This window comes from Mandrillus leucophaeus, unplaced genomic scaffold, assembly GCF_000951045.1.
Source record: "Mandrillus leucophaeus isolate KB7577 unplaced genomic scaffold, Mleu.le_1.0 Scaffold918, whole genome shotgun sequence".
NCBI classification, from domain to species: Eukaryota; Metazoa; Chordata; class Mammalia; order Primates; family Cercopithecidae; genus Mandrillus; species Mandrillus leucophaeus.
In genome coordinates this window covers 303,691-328,100 of record NW_012110008.1, presented here as the reverse complement: position 1 = coordinate 328,100, position 24,410 = coordinate 303,691, and the positions used below count along the sequence as shown (strand labels likewise).

The following is a 24,410-nucleotide window of genomic DNA, read 5'->3' as shown; positions in this document are numbered from 1 at the left end:
GAGGACCCCAAAACAAGAGAACATTATTTTTTCTCCTGGAATATTTACTATTGCTTGGAAAGGGCTTGACTGGTTGTCAAAAACTCTGGGTTCTTCACCCCTTTATTCCTCCTACTTAGTAACTGACAGAGTCAATTATGTAATCTGTAAGTAGAATTTTTTTCTAACTTTCTCATAAGTTTGCCACCATAATTGCAGGTAAACCTTTCAGGACTCACCAAAAGCAAGTACTGTTTTAATTAGGGAGTTTTGGATGAAGTCATTGTTATCATAGTTACAATGGACATACTGGCATAGCGGAATATGTTAGGTTTTTCAGATAGGACTGAATGTACGCATGTGTGCAACTTTTTCCAGCTTTCTCTAAAGAACTCCTTTCTTTGCACAGACGTTTGTGACCCATGCGTATGCCAGTGGAAACAATCTGAAACCTGCAGAGGCCTTTGCTTCACTGTCTCTCTTCCACATCCTGGTCACACCACTGTTCCTGCTCTCCACAGTGGTCAGATTTGCAGTCAAAGCCATCATAAGGTATGCATTGAAGTGTTTGACATTTTTTGCTTATTGATAATAGAAATGATGTGTGCTGTGTGTGCTAATGGGAGTATTTGAAAAAATATTTAAAAAGAACATTAAAATCACTACCAGGAGATAACCATTGTTAAAAATTATGGTATGCTACTTTTCAGTCTTTTATTTATTTCATGTAAAAATAATTATTTCAAAACAAAAATTTTAAATTTATCTAGTGTTTGTCTCCTGATTAAACTTTTTTTAAATTATTCTCCCCTCATTTAAGTTTTATAATATGCCATGTTTACTGACTATGTAATATTCTATGTCGGAAATATTCTAATTTATTTAATGATTACCTTTTTATTGAACATTTAGAATGGTTCTGTTTTCTCCCGAAGTTCACACATCTCTGTTTATCTTTAAACTTTTCTCTGATGATTTTCTCAGGTTGGATTTCTAGAAGTGAGGATACTAGTTTTAATAATAGGCACATTTTTGAGGTCCTTGATGAATGTGTTGCTTTCCACTGAAGTGGTGGTAAGTCAAGGAGGGCACATATTTTTAAGATTTTTAAAAATGAATACAGCCATAATGTTTTCCACTAAAGCTGTGCCAGTTTATATTGGCAACAATAGTGACAGAGAATGTTCACATCATCACATTTACTATTTTAATTTTAGTTTAATCTGGAAAAAAATCCAGGCTTAAAGTCTCTGAAAATGGTAAGAATTGTAAAACCATTTTGTATTTTGCTCATTTAAATATGCTTCTATAGCGTTTCCAACCAGTGCAGATTTTTGTCTCTTTATAATTTCCCATAATGCACAGCTATAAAAATAGATGTGATATGATAAGACAATTTTTCCACCATTTTTACTTATATAAATGTGTTACCAAACTAGATGATACACTGCCTATACCATAGTCTATATGTCTTATGCTCCCATAAATAAGACTGTCTTAAAAAGGAATTTTTCATTTTAGATATATGCTCTTTATAAACCTATAAAACCTCAGAATGCTTTGTAAACAGTCATTATCATATTTATATCTGGCTTTTGAAAGAAATGCCAAGATGTTGCAATATTGAAGAAAAATTGGAAAATTGAGCCTTTAAATATATGAAGTATCATGTTGCAATTGACGGAAACATAGAACATCATTTGTGAGACTTTTAAAATGAGACAATTTTGCTAGAATCTATATATTACTGAGAAAACTAGACTTTATTATTCAAAATACCAGAATCTTCAGCTTTAAGCCAATAGTTTGCACTGGCTTAACAATGGCTTAATGCCAAATAAAATTAAAATGCATATAAATCATCTTACAAACCAAATTCTTACAGAATATGATAGTGTAATATAGTTTCAATGTCAACCTCTGAGACATATCATTAACAACCAGTTCTAGAGCTGTTAGTGTCTAGAGCTCAAGCCTTCTGGCCACATCTGCCCTCATTTTCTTATTGTTCTGCCTTCTGAAACACTTGTCCAGATCCCTGACTACTTTTTGTAGCCCCACTTCCAAATTAGGCAGTGCTCTGGAAGAGAAGCTACTTCAAACAATAAAATTGATAAATGGCCAGAGTCTGCTATTTTGGTCCTTATTTTCATTTTCTCCACTGAACAACTGTCCCTTTCATGGTTGCACTTTTATTTGGAATTTGACTTTATACTACAAGTGGAGGTAGAAAGCAGTTGATAACTTGCAATAGGTAACACCTCTGAAATCAGGAGGTTACCAAACATTAAAAGGACTTTGAGTTGATTAAAAAACAAAACAATCTAGGGGTGTCCCTCCAATGCGTGGTATATAATTCTGTGGTAGTAAATCCTAGTACAGTGGAGAATGGGTATCCCTGTATATTTCTGCATAGCACTCTCCCTTCTGCACATCTCATGGAAAAGACATTTGCCAGTTTGATAAAGACCAGTCTTTTTTCAGGGCTCAGTTCCAGATTTCCCAAGCCACAGGCCAAACAAAATCTGCTCATAAAAGCCTGATTCTCTCAAATGGGTTTCAGTGGTTGAATTGCAGGTCCTACAGAGATGGCTGGTCCACAGAGAACATTAATCCTTTTTCCCACTGTGTGCTAGTTCTGGGAACCCAAATAAGTGCTCTCCCAGTGTTGACTGGACTTAGAGCATTTTCTTCTGTGCCTGGGAACCCGTGACCAACCTTCAGTGCCAGTTGGCCCACAGTGAGTTGAGCAGCCTGTTTATAATCGGAGACTTTGGTCAGCTGATTTTGAAATCTCCTCTTCAGGAACTGTGGAAATTCGAAGTCCCTCACTGCTCTCTTAAATACATTTAGAAACTTGGTGGGTTAGAATGGGATAAAGCCCACTCTCAAACCTGCGTTATATATGCATGTAAGAGACTTGTAAACTTCTCTACTGGAGGAAAATTCCATACCATGTTCAAGTCTCGGTTCCAAAATAAGTCTATGCTTTCTTTGGAAAAGGTTTGGGTTATTAGCCAAAGTTGTCTTCATGGCATTCAATGACTGAGACCTGTATATATCTCATAAAATGGAAGAATGAGGCAGGTGTGATTCAGATTGTCTCCTCACACCTCCCGGTACCCCACACCATTTGATTTTTCTGGACATTTTATGATGAAGTGTTCTTGTTTACTTTCAAAAAACAGAATAATGAAAAGTAACTATTATCTAAAATAATAAAATGCTCAAAGAAGAGAGACTTCTTTTTTAGGAGACTTGCCTCACTTCTCCACTTTGCTTTATTTGTAAGGAAATAATACATGTGTTTTGCTCTTTTGAAAACAATATGTTATGTCCTTTATAAATAATTTGAGCTTAGGTTTCTCTACACTGTGTTTGATGCACAATTCAATACCTATGTCTGAAGAGGTTATTTGCCAAGAGAAAAACAAATCCATCACTTTATTGGGAAATAACCTTGTGTCTTTGCTCTCAGGTACCTCCCAAAGGAATGTACGCATGACTTGTCCACTGTATTACCTTCAGTCAAGTAAATTGTTATTGATATTTATCATAAAGCATATACTTCGGCCTGGTCTCTGTATTTCAGTTTACAAAATTTTATAATTCCTACCAAAAAAAAAAAAAAAAAACCCATGTGACTGCTGGCAACGAAGTCCGTTTTCCCAATTAATATAGCACTTGTCCAGGGTACTTAAGCTGTGTCTACCTACCCAAAGTGTAAGACCTTAAATATTTTTGTGAATGATCTAAACAAATGAGAAAATAGTAAAATACTGATTTAGAAAGGTGGTAGAGGCAGGGTAGCAAATTGATTGGTATAAAATATACCTGCTTTCAAATCCTAGCACTACCAGGAAATACTCATTGTTTGACCTCAAACATGATTTAGTGTCTCTGTAGCTCAGCTTCCTCAATTGTCAAATGAGCACGATAATGTTACCTGCTTATGGTGGTTGAGAAAATTAAATGAGATAATACATAAAAAGTACCCACCCTGTTGCCTAAATATTTTAGGTATGTTACAAATCTCCATTTTACCATCTTACCACCATTTTACTCATCTCTATCCCCTGCCTCAGAGCATCTTCTGTGGATGTGCATTCATTTATTGATACAGGTACATTGCTAGGCATTAAGAATTCCAAAGATAAAGACAGGCTGAAATCTGCAGGGAGCCCACAGCCTAGTTAGACGAGGAAGGGAAACTAATTACCGTATGATGGGTTATGGCGTTATAAAGCTATACACAGAATGCTATGGCCCATAATGGGCATTGTTGAAGCTTTTTGAGAGAGAAGGGAAACTATGTGGTCAGTAAACATTTAAAGAAGGTGGTGGCTCTTTCATAGAATCCTTAAAAATAGGTAAGACTTGGAAAGCTGGAGAAAAATTGTAAAACGTGTTTTAACAGAGGGAGCAGTATATTCAAGGGGAAGAGGTGGGTAAGTAGCTGAGAAACCTTAGTATCTTCAGGAGATTGAAAGTAGTTCAGTGTCATTGGAGGAAGGGTTCTGATGTGGAATTATCAGGGCATGAAGCTGGAGAGTAAACTCCTGAGCAGCTTTTAGATGATGCTAAAGATGCTGAAAGGCAACCAGATACCATTTGTGACTTTAAGAAGCAGGTCGTTACATGCACAGATTTGCGTTTTAAAAATATAAACCTGGAAGCATAGTGGAAATTACTTCACACTTGGTCAGGATTTGTGCATTTTCCATAATTGTTTTACCTCTGTGATTTCTGAAAGGACCTCATAGGAATAGAAAATGCTTTTTGTATTACCCATTTATTATTTCATTAGACATGTCTTGAGGAATGACCATGCTATATTTTAGGCATTGCGATAGATTCTAAAGATGAAAATCTTTACTGTTAAAGAGTTCACAGTCTAGAGGGAGAGATAGACATGAAACAAACAACAACAATGACTAAACAGCAGCACCGGAGATCCTCAGCCAGAGAGTCTAGAATGACTGGGGACATGGGAAAGGAAGGGAAGTAAGTAATACTAACAGATGGGTTAGTATTGGCATCCATTGGTGGTCCTTGTCATTGATGTTTCAAAGTGGGATGTTATGAAGAAAGAATGTCGTCCCCATTCCCAATCAAGGTCAGGGATCGTGGCCTCCAATGCTCAGGAAGAGTGGGGCTCATTTATTCCATAAAAACTTTGAGGCTACACTGGAAAGATTAGTGATTCGTACCTATACTAGAAATGGGAATGGAGAATTGAACCAACCGACCTTACTTAATGTCTGAATCATTGGTTTGTCTCTTCTTTGATTTATTCAACAAGCATTCCTTGAACGACATGTGCCAGGCATTGCTAGATTCGGAGTTATAAAGGCAAATGAGCCTGGCTGCTCAACTTTCTTTTTTTGTGTGGAGAAATAGTGTGAGACTGTTTAAAGGTATTCCTTTGGTTGACAGAGCTGCATTCTTAAAATTAAGTCTTTTCAAAACGTAAGAACAGAATGACAATTACAATCTATAAAAGTGAAGATGAAATAACTGCCATTTAAGAGGAATAAAATAATGTTTCATAAGCCATTTATAACACTGTTTTTCAAGTCTATGTGGTCAGACTTTGCTGTCAAAGACGCAAAGAAAGTGTACAAACTGAAGCTCTTCCTAAACAATTACTTCTTTTAGTTCCCTGCAAGTACAGTTTGACAGCTAATAGATTGCCTCAATGGATTTTCATCTTCCTTCATGTTTCTATGGCATGCAAAACCAAAACGCTTAAAGATCATGGGCAGCAGACTAAAATTAAATTTACTTTTTTCTCATTTTGTTATTGTGTCACAAAAAAACAAATTCTGAAAACTTGTCTGGTGGAACTTGACTATAAGTTCAAATAAAATTTTTAAAAAAGAAACCGTTTATTTCATACGTACATTTTCTAGTTTCCTATCAAAGGCAATACCTCCCCTGTAGTTGCTGCTGCACGTACCAAGCAAGTTTTTCCACTTGCTGCCTCCTAGCTTGCCAAAAGGAACACTTCTTTTCCTCTGTAACTTCACTGAATTTCCTTTTGTATGTTATTTTATTTCTAGGATGATGTTTACAAACCACATTATCGTTTTCTTTGTTTTGCTTATTTATTTTTGATCCTGATCCTGTGACACTGGTTTGAGAAAGTTAGAATGGGTAGAGTAGATGAGCCAAGGAATCTTGTGTCCAGCCTAAGGAGGTGACAGTAAAGAATGTTTGCAAACCAGTCTTCTAGAGCAGGGCCTCTCTAGAGGTGCTCGTGAAGCGCCTCTGGGTGTTGGTCAAATGCATAATGTGATTCTTATTTGGAGGCAGGGCTGAGATTTTCTGTTTTTAATAAGCTCCCAGTTGATGCTGATGCTGCTGGTTCTTGGCTGAAACTTTTGAGCAGCGAGACTCTAGAGGCCCCTCTCCTTGCCAGCTTCAGAAAATGTGAATAATACATAGTGCTTAAGCAAGATACACAGTGGCCAAGGATTCCAGATCTGCATAGTACATGCTAAATGGTTTTAGGCCGGTTACTTAGCTTCTCTGTACATCACCTCCCCATCATTTGTAAAATTAGAATACTAACAGGAATTTTCTCATTAGTGTTATTTTTAACCACACTGTTCCAAGTTCCTAAACAACTTCACTGTTTTTGACAAGGAATATAATTGCAAAAAAAAATGCACAGAAGGTTCTGTTGAAATTAGGGTGACAAGTGGTCCTGACTTTTCTGACATTTTTCTGGTTTTAGCACTGAAAGTCCCAAGTCCGGGAAACCCTACTGTCCTCGGCAATTTAGGATGTTTGGTTGATGTAGGTGAATTCCCAGTTGGTCTTGAAAAATGACTCTCGCAGGCATCCTACTCACCATAAAAATGTGTGTTAAAGTTATTATTTAAGTAGCATTTTTTGGGTGGTGGTTTTATTGTTAAATCTTACTCTGTGTTTGTTGCTTTTTTGCAGTGTTCAAAAGCTGAATGAGTTTCTCTTGAGTGATGAGATTGGTGATGACAGTTGGCGAACTGGTGAAGGTTCGCTTCCTTTTGAGTCCTGTAAGAAGCACACTGGAGTTGTAAGTGCCTTATTTTTGTTATGGAAGTTATGAATAGAGGACAGTCTCAGCAGAATGGACAGATTAATATGAGTGATATTATAAGCTTTATTTTTTAACCCATGTGAAGAAAAATTGCCACTTGCTTCTGTACAACCTCACAAGTCTAAAATCAATAGATAAATGTATAAGGCTTGTCTTTATAAATCCAGGAAAAAATTATCCTAAGAGACAATACATGTTTAATTCAAAAGGCAATTGAGAGTTTGGTTACTCCAAATTTATATTAAAATAACACAAAATAAGTTTACGACTCATGCACCATTTTCTTATAATACCGTTTAGCTATACTACACTTTATAGTTTAAAACATATTTTCTGATGCATTTTATCTTTTTATCCACTTAGTATATTACATTGTCTCTTTTTATTTTCCAGTTGAATTACATTACATTGTCTCTTTTTTTATTTTCCAGCTCTTTTTATTTTGCATGTCATGAGGCTTAAATAAAGTCGTAAGATTACTAAGTGGTAGAGCTAGAATTAAAACTTGAATCTTGTAAGTTGTAGTCCAGTTCATTTATCCATGATGCAAATATTTACTTAGTGTCTACATAAAATCTATAAAATAGTCAGTATTATTTTGTCATGCATTACATGTAATATGAATAAGCTTTTTAAAATATATGCCGGTGTTTTCAGATTTTTTTGGCTGTGCTTTGTGCCAAGACTTAGGGTTGTAGCAATGAACAAGACATGTGAGATCCTTCCTGTCACAGAATTTGCTTTCTTGAGGCAGGAATTGATAAGCAAATTAAAACAATAACATAGTTTCACTGTGTGAAGAAAATAAAAGAGGACATTAAAGAGTGAATTGGGTACTTGAAACAGGGTGGTCATTTCCAAGAAGGCCCTTCTGGAGATCCAGCATTTGAGCCAAGACTTGAATAAAAAAATAGGTACCTTTCCTGAAAAGTTATAGATAAAGAGTATTCCACTCAGGAGAACTAGCAGATGCAAAGGTGTTGAGGTAGGAATTAATTTGGTGTATTCAAGGAACGGAGGGGTACTGTGGTTGGAGCCTGGTAAAGAAGAGAAAGATGAGATGATGTGAGAACGATGATTGAGGGCCCCTGTAAGCCACGGAAAGCATTTAGATTTTATTGACATGCAATAGGAAATTACTGGAAGGTTTCAAAGTAGGGAGTAATATAATTTCATTTATATTTTTGATATAATTTCATTTATATGTTGTTTTCTGTGTAGAGGGAAGTCAATGGAGGACAAAGAGTAAAACACATAGATCAGTAAAGAAGTCATTATAATAATATAGGCAGGAGAGGATGACAGTTAGAATTACAGCTTTTGGTCCAGTTGCAGTGGATATTGTGAAAAAAGGAGATCAAATTCAGTGTACACTTTAGAGGTTGAGCTGATAAAGACTTGCCGATAGATTGGATGGGGGCGATGAGGCAGAAAGAGGACTCAAGGAAGAATACTAGGTTACTGGCTTGATTTCTAGGTAGATGATATAGCTGTTGAGATAGAATAAAGAGGTACATTTTGCACGTGCAAATTTTGAGATACTTCTTAACCCAAGAAGAGACATAAGCTTTGGAGATATAAATTTAAGAGTCACTAGCCATTAGATAATACTTAAATCAATGACTGGATTATACAATTTTCTTGAAGGAAGTGTCTAAAAAAATCTGAAGAAATTCTTAAAAATTAATATATTCCACAAAGTAGAAAAGCATTATTCCACAGTGAGTCATAAGTTAATATTAGTTATAATTGTTACTATTAGAAAAAATATGAATATATTTACCATTTAGGTGAACCAACACAAATGTATATGCAATCTCCTGACTGGAACTGATTGGAATTTGGAAAGCTTTTGCCAGGAAATTAATCTATATTTTTTACATCATGTTTAAAACTGCTAAAAATAGTTAAGGCGATCATGTAGCTATATTTAGACTTATTTCCTTCTGCTGTTCTGGAGGGTTTTTGTTTGTTTGTTTGTTTGTCTGTTTTTGTTTTTGTTTTTTAACTTTCTGGTAAGTTGTTTTACTGGACAGGTATGATTTTGTCCGAGAAGGGACCACCACCATGCTTATATATGCTGGGGGAACAATGCCTCAAAGTGTTTATTTGTTATTGTGTGGACATGGACACAAAGACAAAAATATTAAAGGGTGTCTAAACTTTTAGGCAATAGGGCGTCAAATATTTGATTAGAGCTAGTCTCGTCACTCTTTGGATGGTCCTAGACTACCAAGGAACTTGTCTTTCAGAGATATGGGGATGAGCAGAATGAGATGACCTCAAGAAATGGGATATAGGAGGTCAAGTTCATGGAGTTAGGGAAATCTGAAGAATTTTTTTGTATGAGATGTGGCATAGAAGAAAAATTGAACTGAGAAAAGGTTTTGGAAAGAAAAAAAGAATCCCCTTCAAATGCATCCAACATCTTCAGGGTTATTGAAACCAGACTGAACTTCTTGATGTCTTTCAGGGTCATTCATCACTGCTGAGGGGCCAAACCACAAATGACAAACTTTTTAAAATGGAGTGAAAAAAGTTGTGTGTTTGAAAATAACACTAATGGAAACTCCTTCTTGAGAGTGCTTAAGATACTATGTATTCTGTAAAAACTTAGAGTTAAGTGGTTTTGGCTGTAGAACCTCCATGGAGAATTAGTGACAGTCTAGGGCCAAAGTCTCTTCATATTACATCTGTGGAACTTCGACTCAAATCTCTGTCAACACATCTACTCTTCCCACCCTCTTCTTAGTTTTGTGAAGGGCATGAACTCATTTCTTTTGGACCTGTGGGGGCAATAATGTTACAGAATTAAAGACTCTAGAAGACAGTACATTTTATATGTAGGTGTAGACCTGTTTTGCATGGAAAATATACTTAGCCTAAAGGATAGTGGCTTTCTACAACCTCTCATGCAGTGTACTTCCAGGAGTATTTGTGAGGGCTGTGAGAACGAAAAATAAAACTAAAATAAAGTTAATGAACATACTCTCCTCCTCTCTCTCTTTGTGTTAAGTCAAAATATATTAGTATTTTCTGTGTGACAGAACCCCTGCTAGTGTCTTACTTTCTAATCTTTTCAGTGGCTTTTTAATTTGTGTATTTATTGGCATGTAGCCTAGCAATGTACTATTTGATAGTTTGGGTGTTCTCTTGATACACCAGTTGATGGAAACTGGAAGAGCATTATCTTGTTTGGATTAAATTACTGATTATTTGAGGACATTCCTAATTCCCATGGTAGAACCCAGTGGATTTTTCAAAAAGCTAAACCTGCAGTTCCAGGCCAAAAAATAACCCCCCAAAACCAATAACATTCACAATTCTAGAATCCTTTGCTTTTCTAGGTAACTTAACAGTTTAAAGTGTATTATTACTTAGCCTTCATAGTCTCTATAAGGTATTTGTGTAGGAAGACAATTATGGCTGAGTGCATTGGTTCATACCTATAGTCCCAGCACTCTAGGAAACTGAGATGGGCAGATTGCTTGTATCCAGGTGTTTGAGACCAACCTGGGCAACATAGGGAGAACCTGTCTGTACAAATAGTAAATAAGTTAGCCAGGCATGGTGGCAAATGCACCTGTAGTCTCAGCTTCTCAGGAGGCTGAGGTGGGAGGATCACTTGAGCCTGGGAGGTCAAGGCTGCAGTGAGATGTGTTCATGCCACTGCACTCTAGCCTGGGTGACAGAGTGTGACTCAGTTTCAAAAAAAAAGAAAAAGGTTAATTATTTATGTTGAAATACTGACTCAATATGTTTCTGGAAGAAATTTTAAGTTTCAAAATTTTTCCAGATTAGAGGTTTATGAGCTAAATATTGCACCTTCTTGTTAGCCATTTATCTCTGTGTGAAACTGAACTAAAAAATTAGAGAGTGACGATTTCTAGGTATGACTTACATTCACCTTAAATATGTGAAGACTGTCACACCTCAGCTGGCATCCTCTTTATAATGGATATTTTAGTCCGTTGACTAGGAATAGGGCTATAACATTGGAGATAGACTAGATCATTCTATAAGACTTGTGGATCTCCTGATGAAACACTGTAATATCTTTGGACAAAAATTCTAGATCTTTATGCTTTTGTCAATCCATAGCAGATGCTGGGTGCTGTGCAGCTCAATCTGATTTTTGAGAGTGTATCAGATTAAAACTCCTCATGATTCAGAGAATAATCAATAATGTACTGGTGGAACATTTACAAGCCTGATAGCTGTATTAGTCTATTCTTACACTGCTAATAAAGACATACCTGAGACTGGGTAATTTATAAAGGAAAAAGGTTTAATGGACTCACAGTTCTACATGACTGGGGAGGCCTCACAATCATGGTGGAAGGCAAAGAAGAAGCAAAGGCACATCTTATATGGTGGCAGACATGAGAGTGTGTGCAGGGGAACTCCCCTATTTAAAACCATCAGATCTCCTGAGACTTATTCACTATCACGAGAACAACACGGGAAAAGGCATTCCCATCCATGATTCAATTACCTCCCACTGGGTCCCTCCCACGACAGCCAAACCGTATGATTGTCTAACAAATGGATTCTAGTTTGACCTGAGTTAATCTGATCACCTTTTAACACCACACAGTTGTTTTTATTGCCTGGGCATAATCTATCCATATCACTGGAGAAAGATTATCCAAAAAGCTTATCCATACCACTGGAGAAAGATAATCCATCCATATCACTGGAGAAAGATTATGGGACTCTGTACTTTAACTTCCATCATTTGCAAGTATCCTATTTTCATATTTTCTTAAGAGGCATGTGAATGAGATTTAACTATAACTTAAGAATTTTTCTTTTTTTTTATGAAGGAGTCATTGAAATAATTAAAATATGACATCCACTTGTTTCTTTTTCTTGGAACTTAGTTAGCAATGTGAGTAAATCGTTCGGTAAAACCTCATTTTTTTAATAAAGCTCCAACTTGTGTTCTTTTCCTTTTGGAATGCAGCAGCCAAAAACTATAAACAGGAAACAGCCTGGAAGATATCACCTGGACAGCTATGAGCAATCAACACGGCGTCTACGTCCCACAGAAACAGAGGACATCGCAATAAAGGTTATTTTTATTTCCTGGATTCTTACATGAATAGATACATTTATGTTACTACTTTATGGCGAAGTTCTGTGAAAGTGTCCTAAATTGTGCCTTTAAATTCTTTTTACAGTTGTCATTAACCCTAACAACATTTTTAAAAATATCTGAGTTTTAGTTGTCAGTTCTTCCTCATCTCCCAGCCACAATTTTTGCTCCAGCAGCACATTTCAATAACCAGAGAATGTGCCTTTCTTCTGAATCTGCTTTAGAAGCTAGTGTTGCATGTATTTTTTTCTGGTATTCCTATGTTTATCAGCCAAATAAATTGATTCCTGGAGAATACCAACATTATACATTCGTATTTTAGGAATATAAATTAGATAGTCATTGTTTTCAATCAGGGGAGACTCAGACTAGTGTATGCATTCACCAGTTTCCCAGTACTGCCCTTGATCTCATTTCAAACTTGGCTATTTGGACTCTCCCCAGGCATTGCGCTTAAGTTAAGGCAGAACAGGCAACCTAGAGTTGGGGATAAGAGGGCGTGGTCAGTGTTGTGCAGGAACTAGAATAGCTGCCAGCAGCAGTCAAGGGCCTCCATCCATGGGAGCTGCCAGAGTCCTGGAAACTTAGCAAACTGGCTGCATTGGCTGTTGGAGGATATCCAATTCCTCTGCACAGCCTAGGCCAGTCAGAGAGACGGAGAGGCTCAGTATGGGGTGTATAGTAGAGCCAAGAGCTATGTTTAGGTCTCTCTCTCCTTGACACCTGACACAATACCTTCCCACAATAGCCACTTCATAATCGGAACAAACCTGTGATTGAATGGAACAAGCTAGTGCTAGCCCTCCCTTTTCCACTAACTTGATGCGTGATGTTTGGGCACATTACTATGCCTCACTGAGCCATGGTTTGCCCATCTTGAGGTGGACATGCCATTTTAGTGTGGTGGTTTTGGGGTTAAAAGGATATGTCACGTAGGAATTTTAAAGAGGGTTCTAGTGATTCTTGACTTTGGTTATGCGTTAGAATCACCTACAAAGCTTTAAAAAAAAGTGTGTGTGTGTGTGTGTGTGTGTGTGTGTGTGTGGTGTTCCTAGGCAATTATAATGGTCAGGCAGAGTGGAAACTAGGGGCTATGAAAAGATAAGGAATGAGAGATTGGAAAGAATCCTCTATGCTGTTGTTTCCCCACAATGCCCAGATAACAACTAATGTATTGGTGAATAGAAAACAGGGCCAGTTTTTAATTGACATTTTCTGTTCACTATAGTAGGAATCTAAAAATATGTCTTTTCCATGTGTTTCATTAATTTTCATTTTGAAAGAAAAAAGAGAGACTATTATGATTTTTTTTCCCAAAATTGACCATTCATGCATTAGAAAAATAGCTGCTTATCAATGGCTCTGACTTTGCTGTGCTTCTGAATGGCCTCCGCAGTTTCAGGCTCACTTTCAAGCTCAAATTAATTTTTTTATTTATGGCGAAAGCTCACAAGTTGGTAGTAATGTATTTATTTTTTGAAATATTTTTATTGTGAAATACTATATACTTCAGAGAAGTACGTATTTATATCAGCAGCTCCCTCCGAAAATGCAGCAACACATGTATCTGCTGTCTTCTTACATATTTCCCCTGGGATATAATTGCCACCCCGACTCTTACAGTCATCATTTCCTTGATTATTCTTGCTATACACGCATCCCTAAAAACATATTTTTAGTTTCTTAAAAGTTTAAATATGTGTGTATGGGTGTGTGTTGCTTCTTTTGCTCAATATTGTGTATGTGTAATTCATCCATACTGCTGTAACCGCAATTCATTCACTCTCATTGCTGTTCTATTGTATAAATTGTTCTATTGTATAAATATACCAGAAGTTAATTATCTGTTCTACTTTTGATGGGCTGTTGGGTGTTTTTCAGTTTGGGGGTATTGTGAACAGTTGCTGAGTTATATGGTATGTGCTTCCTCAGCCTTCCTAGATAATGGCAAACTGCTTTCCAAAGTGATGGTGCCAATTTACACTTTCACCAGAAGTGACTGAGAGTTCCAGTTGTTCTACATCTTCACTAAAAAAATACTTCACTAAAAATACTTTTTTGCCAAGTGTTATGTGCTGGGAGAGATGCAACTGTATCTTGCTGTGGTTTTTATTTGCATTTTTCTGATTACAAATGAGGTCAAACAATTTTCGATATAAGATATATTTATGAAAATGGCCATTGGGGTTTGGGTTTGGATTTCTCTTTTGTGAATTACCAGGTTGTTTGTCCTTCTCTTCTTTAAAAATTCTTGGCCAGGCATCGTGGCTCATGCCTGTGATTCCAGCACTTTGGGAGACCGAGGTGGGTGGGTCGCGAGGTCAGGAGATCGAGACCATCCTGGCTGATATGGTGAAACCCGTCTGTACTAACAATGCAATAAATTAGCCGGGCGTGGTGGCAGACACCTGTAGTCCCAGCTACTCGGGAGGCCGAGGCAGGGAGGCAGGGAAATGGCATGAACCCGGGAGGCAGAGCTTGCAGTGAACCGAGATCGCACCACTGCCCTCCAGCCTGGAGGACAGAGCGAGACTCCGTCTCAAAAAAGAAAAAAAAAAAAAATTCTTGGTACTACTTTGACAGTCAAATACGTTGCAAAATTCTTCTCCCACTCTATGTGGCTTGGCTTTCCGCTCTATGATATCTTTCACTGAGCAGAAGTTCTTAATTTTAATATAGTCTAGTATACAACTTTTCCTTTATGGTTAATGCTTTGGTGTTTGGTCTTATTTAAGAAAACTTTTCCTACCCAGAGGCCATGATGACGTTCTATACGAGCTCCTAAAAGCTTTGAAGCTACACTTTTTACCTTTATTTCTTTAATATACATAAAATCAATTTTTGTGTTTAGTATGAAGTAGGGATGTGATTTAGTAGGTAAATCAGTGATGAATAATTTATTAGTAAATCATAAATGTAGCAGTAGTACATTTAGTAGTAGTCATTTTCCCAAATTTAGTAGTAAATCAGTAAGGTCTGATTTAATGTTTTCAAGTGTGATATCTAGTTGCCTAGCCCCATATATTGATCACTGTCCCTGCTGATCTTCAGTGTGATGTCAGTTACACATCAAGGATCTATATGTGTGCGAATCAGTTGATAGCCTTTATTGATTTTTCTCAGATTTATTTGTCTGTTCAGTATCCCGCTGTAATGATTACTATAGCTTTCTAATGAACATTGATACCTTTTAGAACAAGTCTTTGTAACTGTTTTTTTGTTTTTGTTTTTGTTTTTGTTTTTGTTTTCCCTCTTAGCTATACTTGGCCCCTTGGGGAAAAGAGGCTTAGGTGGTCTGGGGTTCACACTTTTGAATTTGTATTTTTTCCGTATATTTTGACTTGGCATTTCCTAACTGCTTCTTTTGGTGAGATTTTTTACAAACCAAATTTTGTTCATCGTTATTACTTATTTTCAGAAGGAGAAAATGGACAATGGTCTGTCTGTGCCCTACCTTTACATTTAAAAACACATTCTTTTCATTGAGGTGAAATTCACTTAGCAGACAACCATTTTAAAGTGAACAGTCCAGTGGCATTTAGTACATTCACAATGTTGTGCAACATTTACCTAGTTCCAAAACTGTTTCATCACCCCAAGAGGAAATCTCAAACCCATTAAGCAATTGTTTCCCATTTCCCACTCCCCTTGCCCTGGGCAGCAACCAATGGATTTGCCTATTCTGGATATTTCATATAAATGGAATCATATACTAGGTGACATTTTGTGTCTATCTGGCTCCTGCTTTTAAATTTTAATTCATTCTTTCCCTGTATCCCTGATACTTCTTCCTATCAAAGTCACCTCATCTCCAATATACGTACCCCCTAACCCCATCATTATAGAACCAGCTCTAATGTGCTTGATATGCTTAGGCATGCTCATATCTTTGTAAAATATGTAGTGTTGTCATAAGTGTGTATGTGCTCTCAATTTACTTAAATGTTTTCTTGATCGTTTGTTTCTGCTAAGTGCACCATTGTATCCTGTAGACTGTGTCACTGCATTTTACTTATCCCCTAGTGATGTACACTGAGCTTGCCTCCATCTTTCCTCTATCAGAAACCCTGCTATGATGTTCATCATTGTACCTATCCTTACAAGATGCTTTGCAAAGACTGATTTACATATTAGCTGATTTTCCAAGTTCAGACATCTAGTTGGGGAAGTCAGGATTTTAACCCTGCTGGTGGGGAATTTAGTGCATTTTGTAAAAGGTGGGAGGGAATGAAAGTGTAAATGGTAGCAGGAGAATTTAACTTTAACTTTCCTGCTCTTCTGTCTTTCTTGTGTGGATGTTGTTCCTTCTTTTAGTTCAATGTAGCACCAAATCAGAAGGTGATATTTCATTCTTCTAGTTCTTTCCTGCTACTTTCAGACCATGACCTTCCCCTGTCACACTCATAAAGCTATGGTATTTTCTGCCTGCTCTCACATCTATTATCAGAGGACCTCGTAATCACTCTTCCACCTTCTCTGTAGATGTGAGTATGTTTCCTAGTCCACCGTTCTATCTTTGTATGTGCCACACATGGTTAGGATTTATACTTCCAGGGGCACAGTCTATCCAGTATCCCAGCCTGAAAATCCCCTAATCTACCGTCATTCCTTTGCACCTCACCTGGATAGCTGTGTCACCTTCTCCATAGCACTCAGCAGCCTGGTTTTACATGTGTAGAAGGCATGAGGTTGGATTGCTGCAGAAAGGTACTAAAGGAATTTTAGCATTCTTCATAATAGCACGAATTGAAAGTCCCTCCTTTCACTTTCATTCTCTTTAATTTTTCATTTACACCACTAAATAGCCATAACTCTAAATCAGAATTTCACCATTGTGTGTTCTACCTTGGGTTGAGTCTTTTAGCGCTTACACATTTTTATTTTAATTAGAAATTGTTCATTGATATCACAGGTATAATTTACTGCCACACTCATATAATCTGTATTCACACTTGGTCACCACCTGGAACTGCATCCCCTCTATCTTGCTCTATTAGACTAGTCAGTCACTGACAACAAAATCCTGGTACTCAAGTTTTCTCAGGCCTTTAATTTCATGGTCATTGTTTTTTTTTTTTAACACTATTGAAACCTTCAATATCTTGAGCCCCTTCTTTTTCTCCCAGTCCTTTAGTACCTTTCTGCAGGAATCCAACCTCACGCCATCTACACATCTATAACCAGGCTGCTAAGTGCTATGGAGAAGGTGACACAGCGATACAGGCCAGCATGGTCACAGATTTATTATCTCCAGTCTCAGCTGACTCCCCTCCCCCAGTAGCTATCTGCCATCCTTTTACATGTCTCTTAGCAGCATTATTTTCCAAACCTACAGTAGCTATGCAACTGTCACCACTCTATTGCCACCTCCTTCTCTCCCCTTTTGCCTCCTCTTTCTCCAGATCACCTTAGCTCCCAATTCACTGAGAACATCCAGGGTGTCATGTAGGGTCCCTCTCAGTTTCATGCTGGCCCTTGTCCACAAGCATCTATTTTTGTGCCTCTTTTAGCCTCCTCACCTACTCTGGGAGAGAAAATGGAATCTTCAGCCTCTGAGGCTGTTTCATTTCTTTGCATGCCCTTTGTCATTTAACCATAATGACAGCCCCAGCCAGCTCTGCCCCAGCTAGCTCTATTCATCATTTCCTCTGACATATTTTATAGTTTTTTGATCTTCGGCCTATTCTCACTATAGTTCTTTACCTACAAATGCTTTCAATGACATTCAGTATATTTTACAAAACTAGTTAAAAGGCCTCTTTTTCCAAAAAGTTTTCTGACTCATCCCAGATGTAAATGATTTTCTTTATGAGCTGCTATTGTACTTAGTGTCTGTGTGTCCCCTCTATTTGGTACTTAGCCCATAATGTAGTGTCTTGTACTCACTTCTTTCCATGGTTTACTTACTCAACTGACTGCAAGCTTCAAGAGAGTAGGGAGGATGCATTATGCCTTCTTTGTGATCTATGCCAACCTAACCCTGTGCCTCACACAGAATGAGGATGATCAGCCATATTTACAAAGCAATCAGCAATTCTAATCCAGCCCTTCCGTGAGACCCTCCTTCCATGACTAATTTCATGCTTAGCTATGTTATGGCTATTACTAAATGTTGTGCCATGTGTATTATAAGCTAGAGAAAACCTGCATGGACAAACATAATCTAGCCTTTTCAAGCAGAGTTTTTCACTCTCTAAGTTGTTCATTTTATGAAGAGTTTTTAGGGTTATATGTAGTTATAATTGAGATATCACAAATCCGTTCTGCAAAATTCCTAAACAATAGTGTGCTTAGAAATTTCATTTATGGTTTTGAAATAAGATATTAGTTTATGAGCAAAGTGTATCTTTAATTTCTCCTGATTTTTAGGAGCCCTTCCTCCCATCATCTATGTCTACTTCATCCTTCTAATTCTTGGGTTCCGTTATTGTTTTATTTCCTATTTTTATAACTGGTAAAAGTATTAAGTCCACTTGAAGCTTGTTAAAACAAATAGATTCTGTAGGATGAATAGAAGGTATTGTGATTTTTGCTGATTGCTGACATTTATAACACAAGCAATATTGCCTCACTTCTTTTATTATTCTTTACTCTTTTTTTTAACTTCAGTGAATAGTTGGCCTACACAGTTCAGGAAACTCATTAATTACAGTTTTCCTCCTCAGTTAATGAAGTCATTTTGCTGGAATAATCTGTGGTTATTTCTCTTCTTTATTTTAATCACTAGGATTTGGGGAATTGTCTGGCAGTAAGAAAATAATTAATGTAGGGATTTCACTGGAAAGTGTTTGGGACAATTGTCTTTTAAGAATGTCCATATGTAAATAATCCGGTAATCCCAAATTTTCAGAGATTTTTAGCATTCTTCATAATATCGCAAATTGAAAGACCCTCCTTTCACTTTCATTCTCTTTAATTTTTCATTTACACCACTAAATAACCATAACTCTAAATCAGAATTTCACCATTGTGTGTTCTACCTTGGGTTGAGTCTTTTAGCACTTACAAATTTTTATTTTAATTAGAATTATTCATTGATACCACACATATAATTTAATTTCTATATTTTTATTTTGTAGGTCACAAATGGATACTTTTCATGGGGCAGTGGTTTAGCCACATTATCCAATATAGACATTCGAATTCCAACAGGTAAGAGTCATTTGTTATGCATATTTGTAATTGTTCATGACCATAACCATAGTTTTCCAAGATAATTGAGCCTAACAAAGAGAGACTTTAAAGACATAAATATTATTTATGGCTACCTATTTGCACCATTCTGCTTGTGAGCCACTGTGTCACTGTGGGAATGGCTGGAAATGATAAGACCTGCCTTTCACCATGGGTCTATACCTTTGGACAATTATTTACTGTTCATTTGCTGATTTGGGCAATTTAAACAGTGGGGTGGTTGATTTCACTTTTTGTTTGAGAAACACTTTAAAGAAAGAGTATATGAGAAACTTATTTTCTATTTCTGAGAAATACTGAGGAAGTTTTCAAGATACTTAAAACTTACATATCCAATAATTATATTTAATATTTTTTAAAAGTTTTATTGACGTTTAATTGATCCACAAAAATTGCATATATTTAATGCTTACATTTTGATGAGTTTGGGCATATGTATATACGTGTGAAAAACATCACCACAATAAAGGTGTTCAATATGCAATCGCTACCAAAAATTTCCTTATGTTCTTCTTTTCTTCTAGTGTTTATTTTCTTCTGTTTTTACTTTATTTTTTGTGGGAAGAACACTTAACATGAGATTTATCCTCTTAACACATTTTAAAGTACACAGGGCTATGTTGTTAATTGTACATACTATATTAACCAGCAGATTTCTAGAACTTATTCATCCCACATAACTAAAATCCAAAAATAACTATTGAACAACAATTTCCCATTTTCCCTTTCCCCCATCTCCTGGAACCCACAATTCTATTTTCTGCTTCTGTGAAAAGAAGTGTCTAAACTTTTGACTAAATTAATTAAAATACCTAAAATAGTCAAAATTTTAGATACCTCATATAAGTGGAATCTATGGCTTGCTTATTTCATTTAGCATAATGTCCTCTAGGTTCATCCATGTTGTTGTGAATGGCAGGATTTCCTTCTTTTTATAAGACTGAATAATATCCCATTGCATGTATATACCACATTTTCTTTATTCATTCATCTGTCAATGGACATTTGGGTTGTTTCAATATCTTGGCTATTGTGAATGATGCTACAATGAAGATGGGGGAGCAGATATTTCTTTGAGACCCTAATTCTGATTCTCTTGCATAATACCCAGAAGCGGGATTGCTGGATCATATGACAATTCTATTTTTAGTTTTTCGAGGAACCTCCATGCTGTTTTCCATTGTTGGCTGCACAATTCTACATTGCCAGCAACAGTGTGTAAGGGTTCCAGTTTCTCCACATCCTCACTAACACTTGTTATCTTTCTTTTTTGTTGTTGTTACAGCCATTCTAACAGGTGTGAGGTGATATCTCATTATGGTTGTGATTTGCATTTCCCTGATGATTAGTGTTGTTGAATGCCATTTAATATATACCTGGTGGCCATTTGTGTGTCTTACTTGGAGAAATATCTCTATTCAGGTTCTTTGTCCATTTTTTAATTCAATTGTTTTGTTTCTGTTTCCGTTTTTGTTTTTGTTTTGTTTTTTTTACTATTTTATATTTTGGATATTAATCTCTTATCAGACAGATAGTTTGCAAATATATTCTCTCATTCCATAGGTCTCCTTTTCATTCTGTTGTTTCCTTTGCTGTGCAGAAGCTCTTTAGTTTGATGTGCTTCTACTTATCTATTTTTGGTTTTATTGCCTGTGCTTTGGTGTGAAATCCAAGAAATCACTGCCAAGTTCAATGCCAAGAAGCATTTTCTCTATTTTTTCTTTAAGGATTTTTATAGTTTCAGGTCTGACATTTAAGTTTTTAATCCATTTTGAGTTTATTTTTGTGTATGGTGTAGTATAGGCCAATTTTATTCTTTTGTATGTAGATATCCAGTTTGTTGAAACCACTTGCTGAAGACCAGTTGATTGCATATGTATGGGTTTATTTATGGTCTCTCTCTTCTGTTCCATTGATATATGCATGTGTCTTTATGCAAGTACCATACTGTTTTGAATACTGTAGGTTTGTAATATATTTTGCAAGCAAAAAGTGTGATACTTCCAGCTTTGTTCTGCTTTCTTAAGATAGCTTTGGCTATTTGGGGTCTACTGCTTCCATATGAATTTTGGAATTGATTTTTCTATTTCTGTAAAAAATGCCATTGGGATTTTGATAAGGATTACATTGAATCTGTAGATTGCTTTGGGTAGTATGGACATTTTAACAATATTAATTCTTCTAGTCCCTAAGCCCAGATGTCTTTTCATTGTTTTGTTTGTGTTAATTTCACCAATGTCATAGTTTTCAGTGTATATGTTTTTCACCTTCCTGGTTAATTTTATTTCCAAGTACTTATATGCTAACAACAAATGATCTCAAATTAAGAAAACAATACTATCCACGATGGCATCAAAAGGAATAAAATATTTAGGAATAAACCCAATAATTTTTCCTTAAAATGTCTCTGTAATTGAATAGAAATTTTTTTGACCTGGCCTGATGTTCATTAGAAATAGATTTTTCTATCATAAATGCAAAGACATAGATTTTTCTATTATACATGCAAAGACACTCTCTTCTTCAAAGAGAAATTGGAGAAGAGAGTGCCTTAATAAATTCACCCAAATCATTTTTATCTCAATTATTTATTTTAGTCAAAACTGTCCTTTATATTCTGAATGAATTGAATATTAAAGTTAAAACTAATCTTGATGATCTAGGCAATTATTTCATTGCTCTCTTTACTGATATCAGCCATTCTCTTAGTTTTTAAAATAATAAATCATTATATATATATTTTTTTCCTTTTCCAAAAAGAAGTGTCAGAGAAAGGAGCTGTTTAGAATACCTTATTGCTGGAGATCAAAACTGGGCCATTGATTGTAAAACATTAGCTTTTTCTAAATGTGTTTTGATTTTATTTCACTAAGAATCCATCTCATTCTGTAGTTATCCTTTGTTTTGCTTTCTTAGGTCAGTTAACCATGATTGTGGGCCAAGTAGGATGTGGGAAGTCCTCTCTTCTCCTTGCCATCCTTGGTGAGATGCAGACGTTGGAAGGAAAAGTTCACTGGAGCAAGTATGTATATTTTAAGTTGGCTTCCATTGCTATGTCATCCATCTGATAATCTTTCAAGGAAAGAACTTAGACAAATACATTTACATGTTCTAACTCTGAAGACCACTCAGAAATAAGCACAGCTTTAAAAAAAAATTGGTGGAAACCTTCAAAGTCATAAATAAAAAGTTACAAAACTATTTATTACAAAAGTTGTTTATAATAATATAAACTACTATATTGCTGAGACAAAAGTAAGGATGGGATTGTAAAGATAGATTTTTAATTTAAGTGGGTAATGCTTAAAGAAATAACTTAAAAGTTTACTCAATAATAAAATAAGTTATGGAAAATTTACATTATTTATAAAGCTTAAATAGAAACAGTGCCTTAAAGGTTCAATGTTCAGAGAAGAAATATCAAATGATCTTTTCCAAAATCTGTATAAGAAATGAAAATCAACTATTTATCCTTATACTTAAACTAGATACTAGAAGTATATAGTTGGAGATATGAATAGATTTGATTAGTATATTGTGCAATTCTAATGACATGGAAAATAAAGTGCATCTTCCAGACATTTGAATGATCGCTTCCAAAATGATGTTTCTTCTAGATATTTGAATGGTGGTCAAAGCACATTGTGGTAATAAAGTGATTCAGAAAAATGTTACATAATTGGTTAACAAAGAGTAAGTTATGCTTATTTAGTTTGGCCTACTTAGTAGACTCCTCATAAGTAGTTTATGAATAAATTGGCTACAGCTGATCTAAGAAATTAGGCTACAGACCAGTGGTTCTCAAACAGGTGTGATTTTTGCCCCCGGGGACATTTGGCAATATCTGGAGACATTTTTGGTTTTACACTGAAGCATTGGGTTGCTACTGGTCTGGTGGATAGAGGGCAGGGATGCTGCTAAACATCCTACAGTGCACAAGACAGCCCCCATACCAAGGGATTCTCTTGTCCCAAATATCAATTGTGTTGAGGTTGGGAAACCCACAGATGTTCTTTCATATCATTTTGTACCTACTATCATGAATTCCACTGTGGCTGAGTTTGCTGTTTACATACACAGACATCTCTCAAGAATGAGAAGACTATGGCTTTTTAGGAGTATATTATATTTTAAACTCCAATTAAGAAAAAAATTCTAGGTTGTGAAATTCAGGCTGAAATTAGCAGAAGTGTAAATCCTGTTTTCAATGTCATTGGCAAAAGAAGAAGACTGAATTGTCGAGTGTACATTTTATCCCTGTTGAGCAAATCTAGCAGATAGTAACCTTGCAACTGTTTAGTGCACCTCCAGCAGAGAGCTCAGTAAAACATTGCTACTTCAGTTTGCTTCATGGCAGTAGACAAGGTTTCCCCTGCCACTGTCCTCAGGCAGCAGACGGTGTCAGTAACTAACCTCAGGCACTAGATGATGTTCCCCTAGCCACTTGGATGAAGCCACTTCCATCTTGGATGAAGAAGCAGATCCCACTGGATTTAATTATATTGTGTGGCTTGTACAGTTATAATTAAGTTATTTGGGTTTTGTTTTTATCCTGATTTACCATCATTAAAACAGAGAGAAAGAATGACAGTGACAGAAAAGGCTTGAGATTTTATTTTCATACTACCAGGAAGATCTCCTAATCTGGCCTGTTCCAAGTGTAATTTAACTTTCCAGGCCCCAGCTCCACTTGAGCTAAATTGACCCCCAATATTGTCATTCATAATTATCATGTGTTAATGAATACAGAAATGATGTGAGGATGCAGAAAATATTCTTTATAACCTACTTATTTATTTTCTTGCTTTCCTAAGCATGTATATGATTTATATCATGTCTTGTTTCATAAAGTTTTGTATTGTTTTATTTAAAATAACATAGTATAGTGGAGTTTGAAAGATAAAGGTAAATAAATTTTTAAAATATTATTTAAATAATCATCTGAAGTTGTAATAGACAGAAATGCATGTACTGAAGTCCTGTATAATTATAACATATGGGCCACAAATTTCTCTCTGAATTTCATGAAAGCTAAGCAAAGAAGAAAACGTGAGG

At 36.1% G+C, this 24,410-nt stretch overlaps 1 protein-coding gene across 1 annotated transcript in view; it reads left to right on the top strand.

The window, feature by feature from the left end:
- The window catches only part of ABCC9 (ATP-binding cassette, sub-family C (CFTR/MRP), member 9), a 145,992-nt gene that overhangs the window by 40,567 nt on the left and 81,015 nt on the right, over nucleotides 1–24,410 (top strand). The window contains exons 15-19 of the mRNA XM_011969874.1: nucleotides 389–531; nucleotides 6,931–7,039; nucleotides 12,030–12,137; nucleotides 19,241–19,313; nucleotides 22,272–22,377. Of these exons, the coding sequence (XP_011825264.1) occupies nucleotides 389–531; nucleotides 6,931–7,039; nucleotides 12,030–12,137; nucleotides 19,241–19,313; nucleotides 22,272–22,377 (539 nt within the window). The remainder of the gene's footprint in view (nucleotides 1–388; nucleotides 532–6,930; nucleotides 7,040–12,029; nucleotides 12,138–19,240; nucleotides 19,314–22,271; nucleotides 22,378–24,410) is intronic.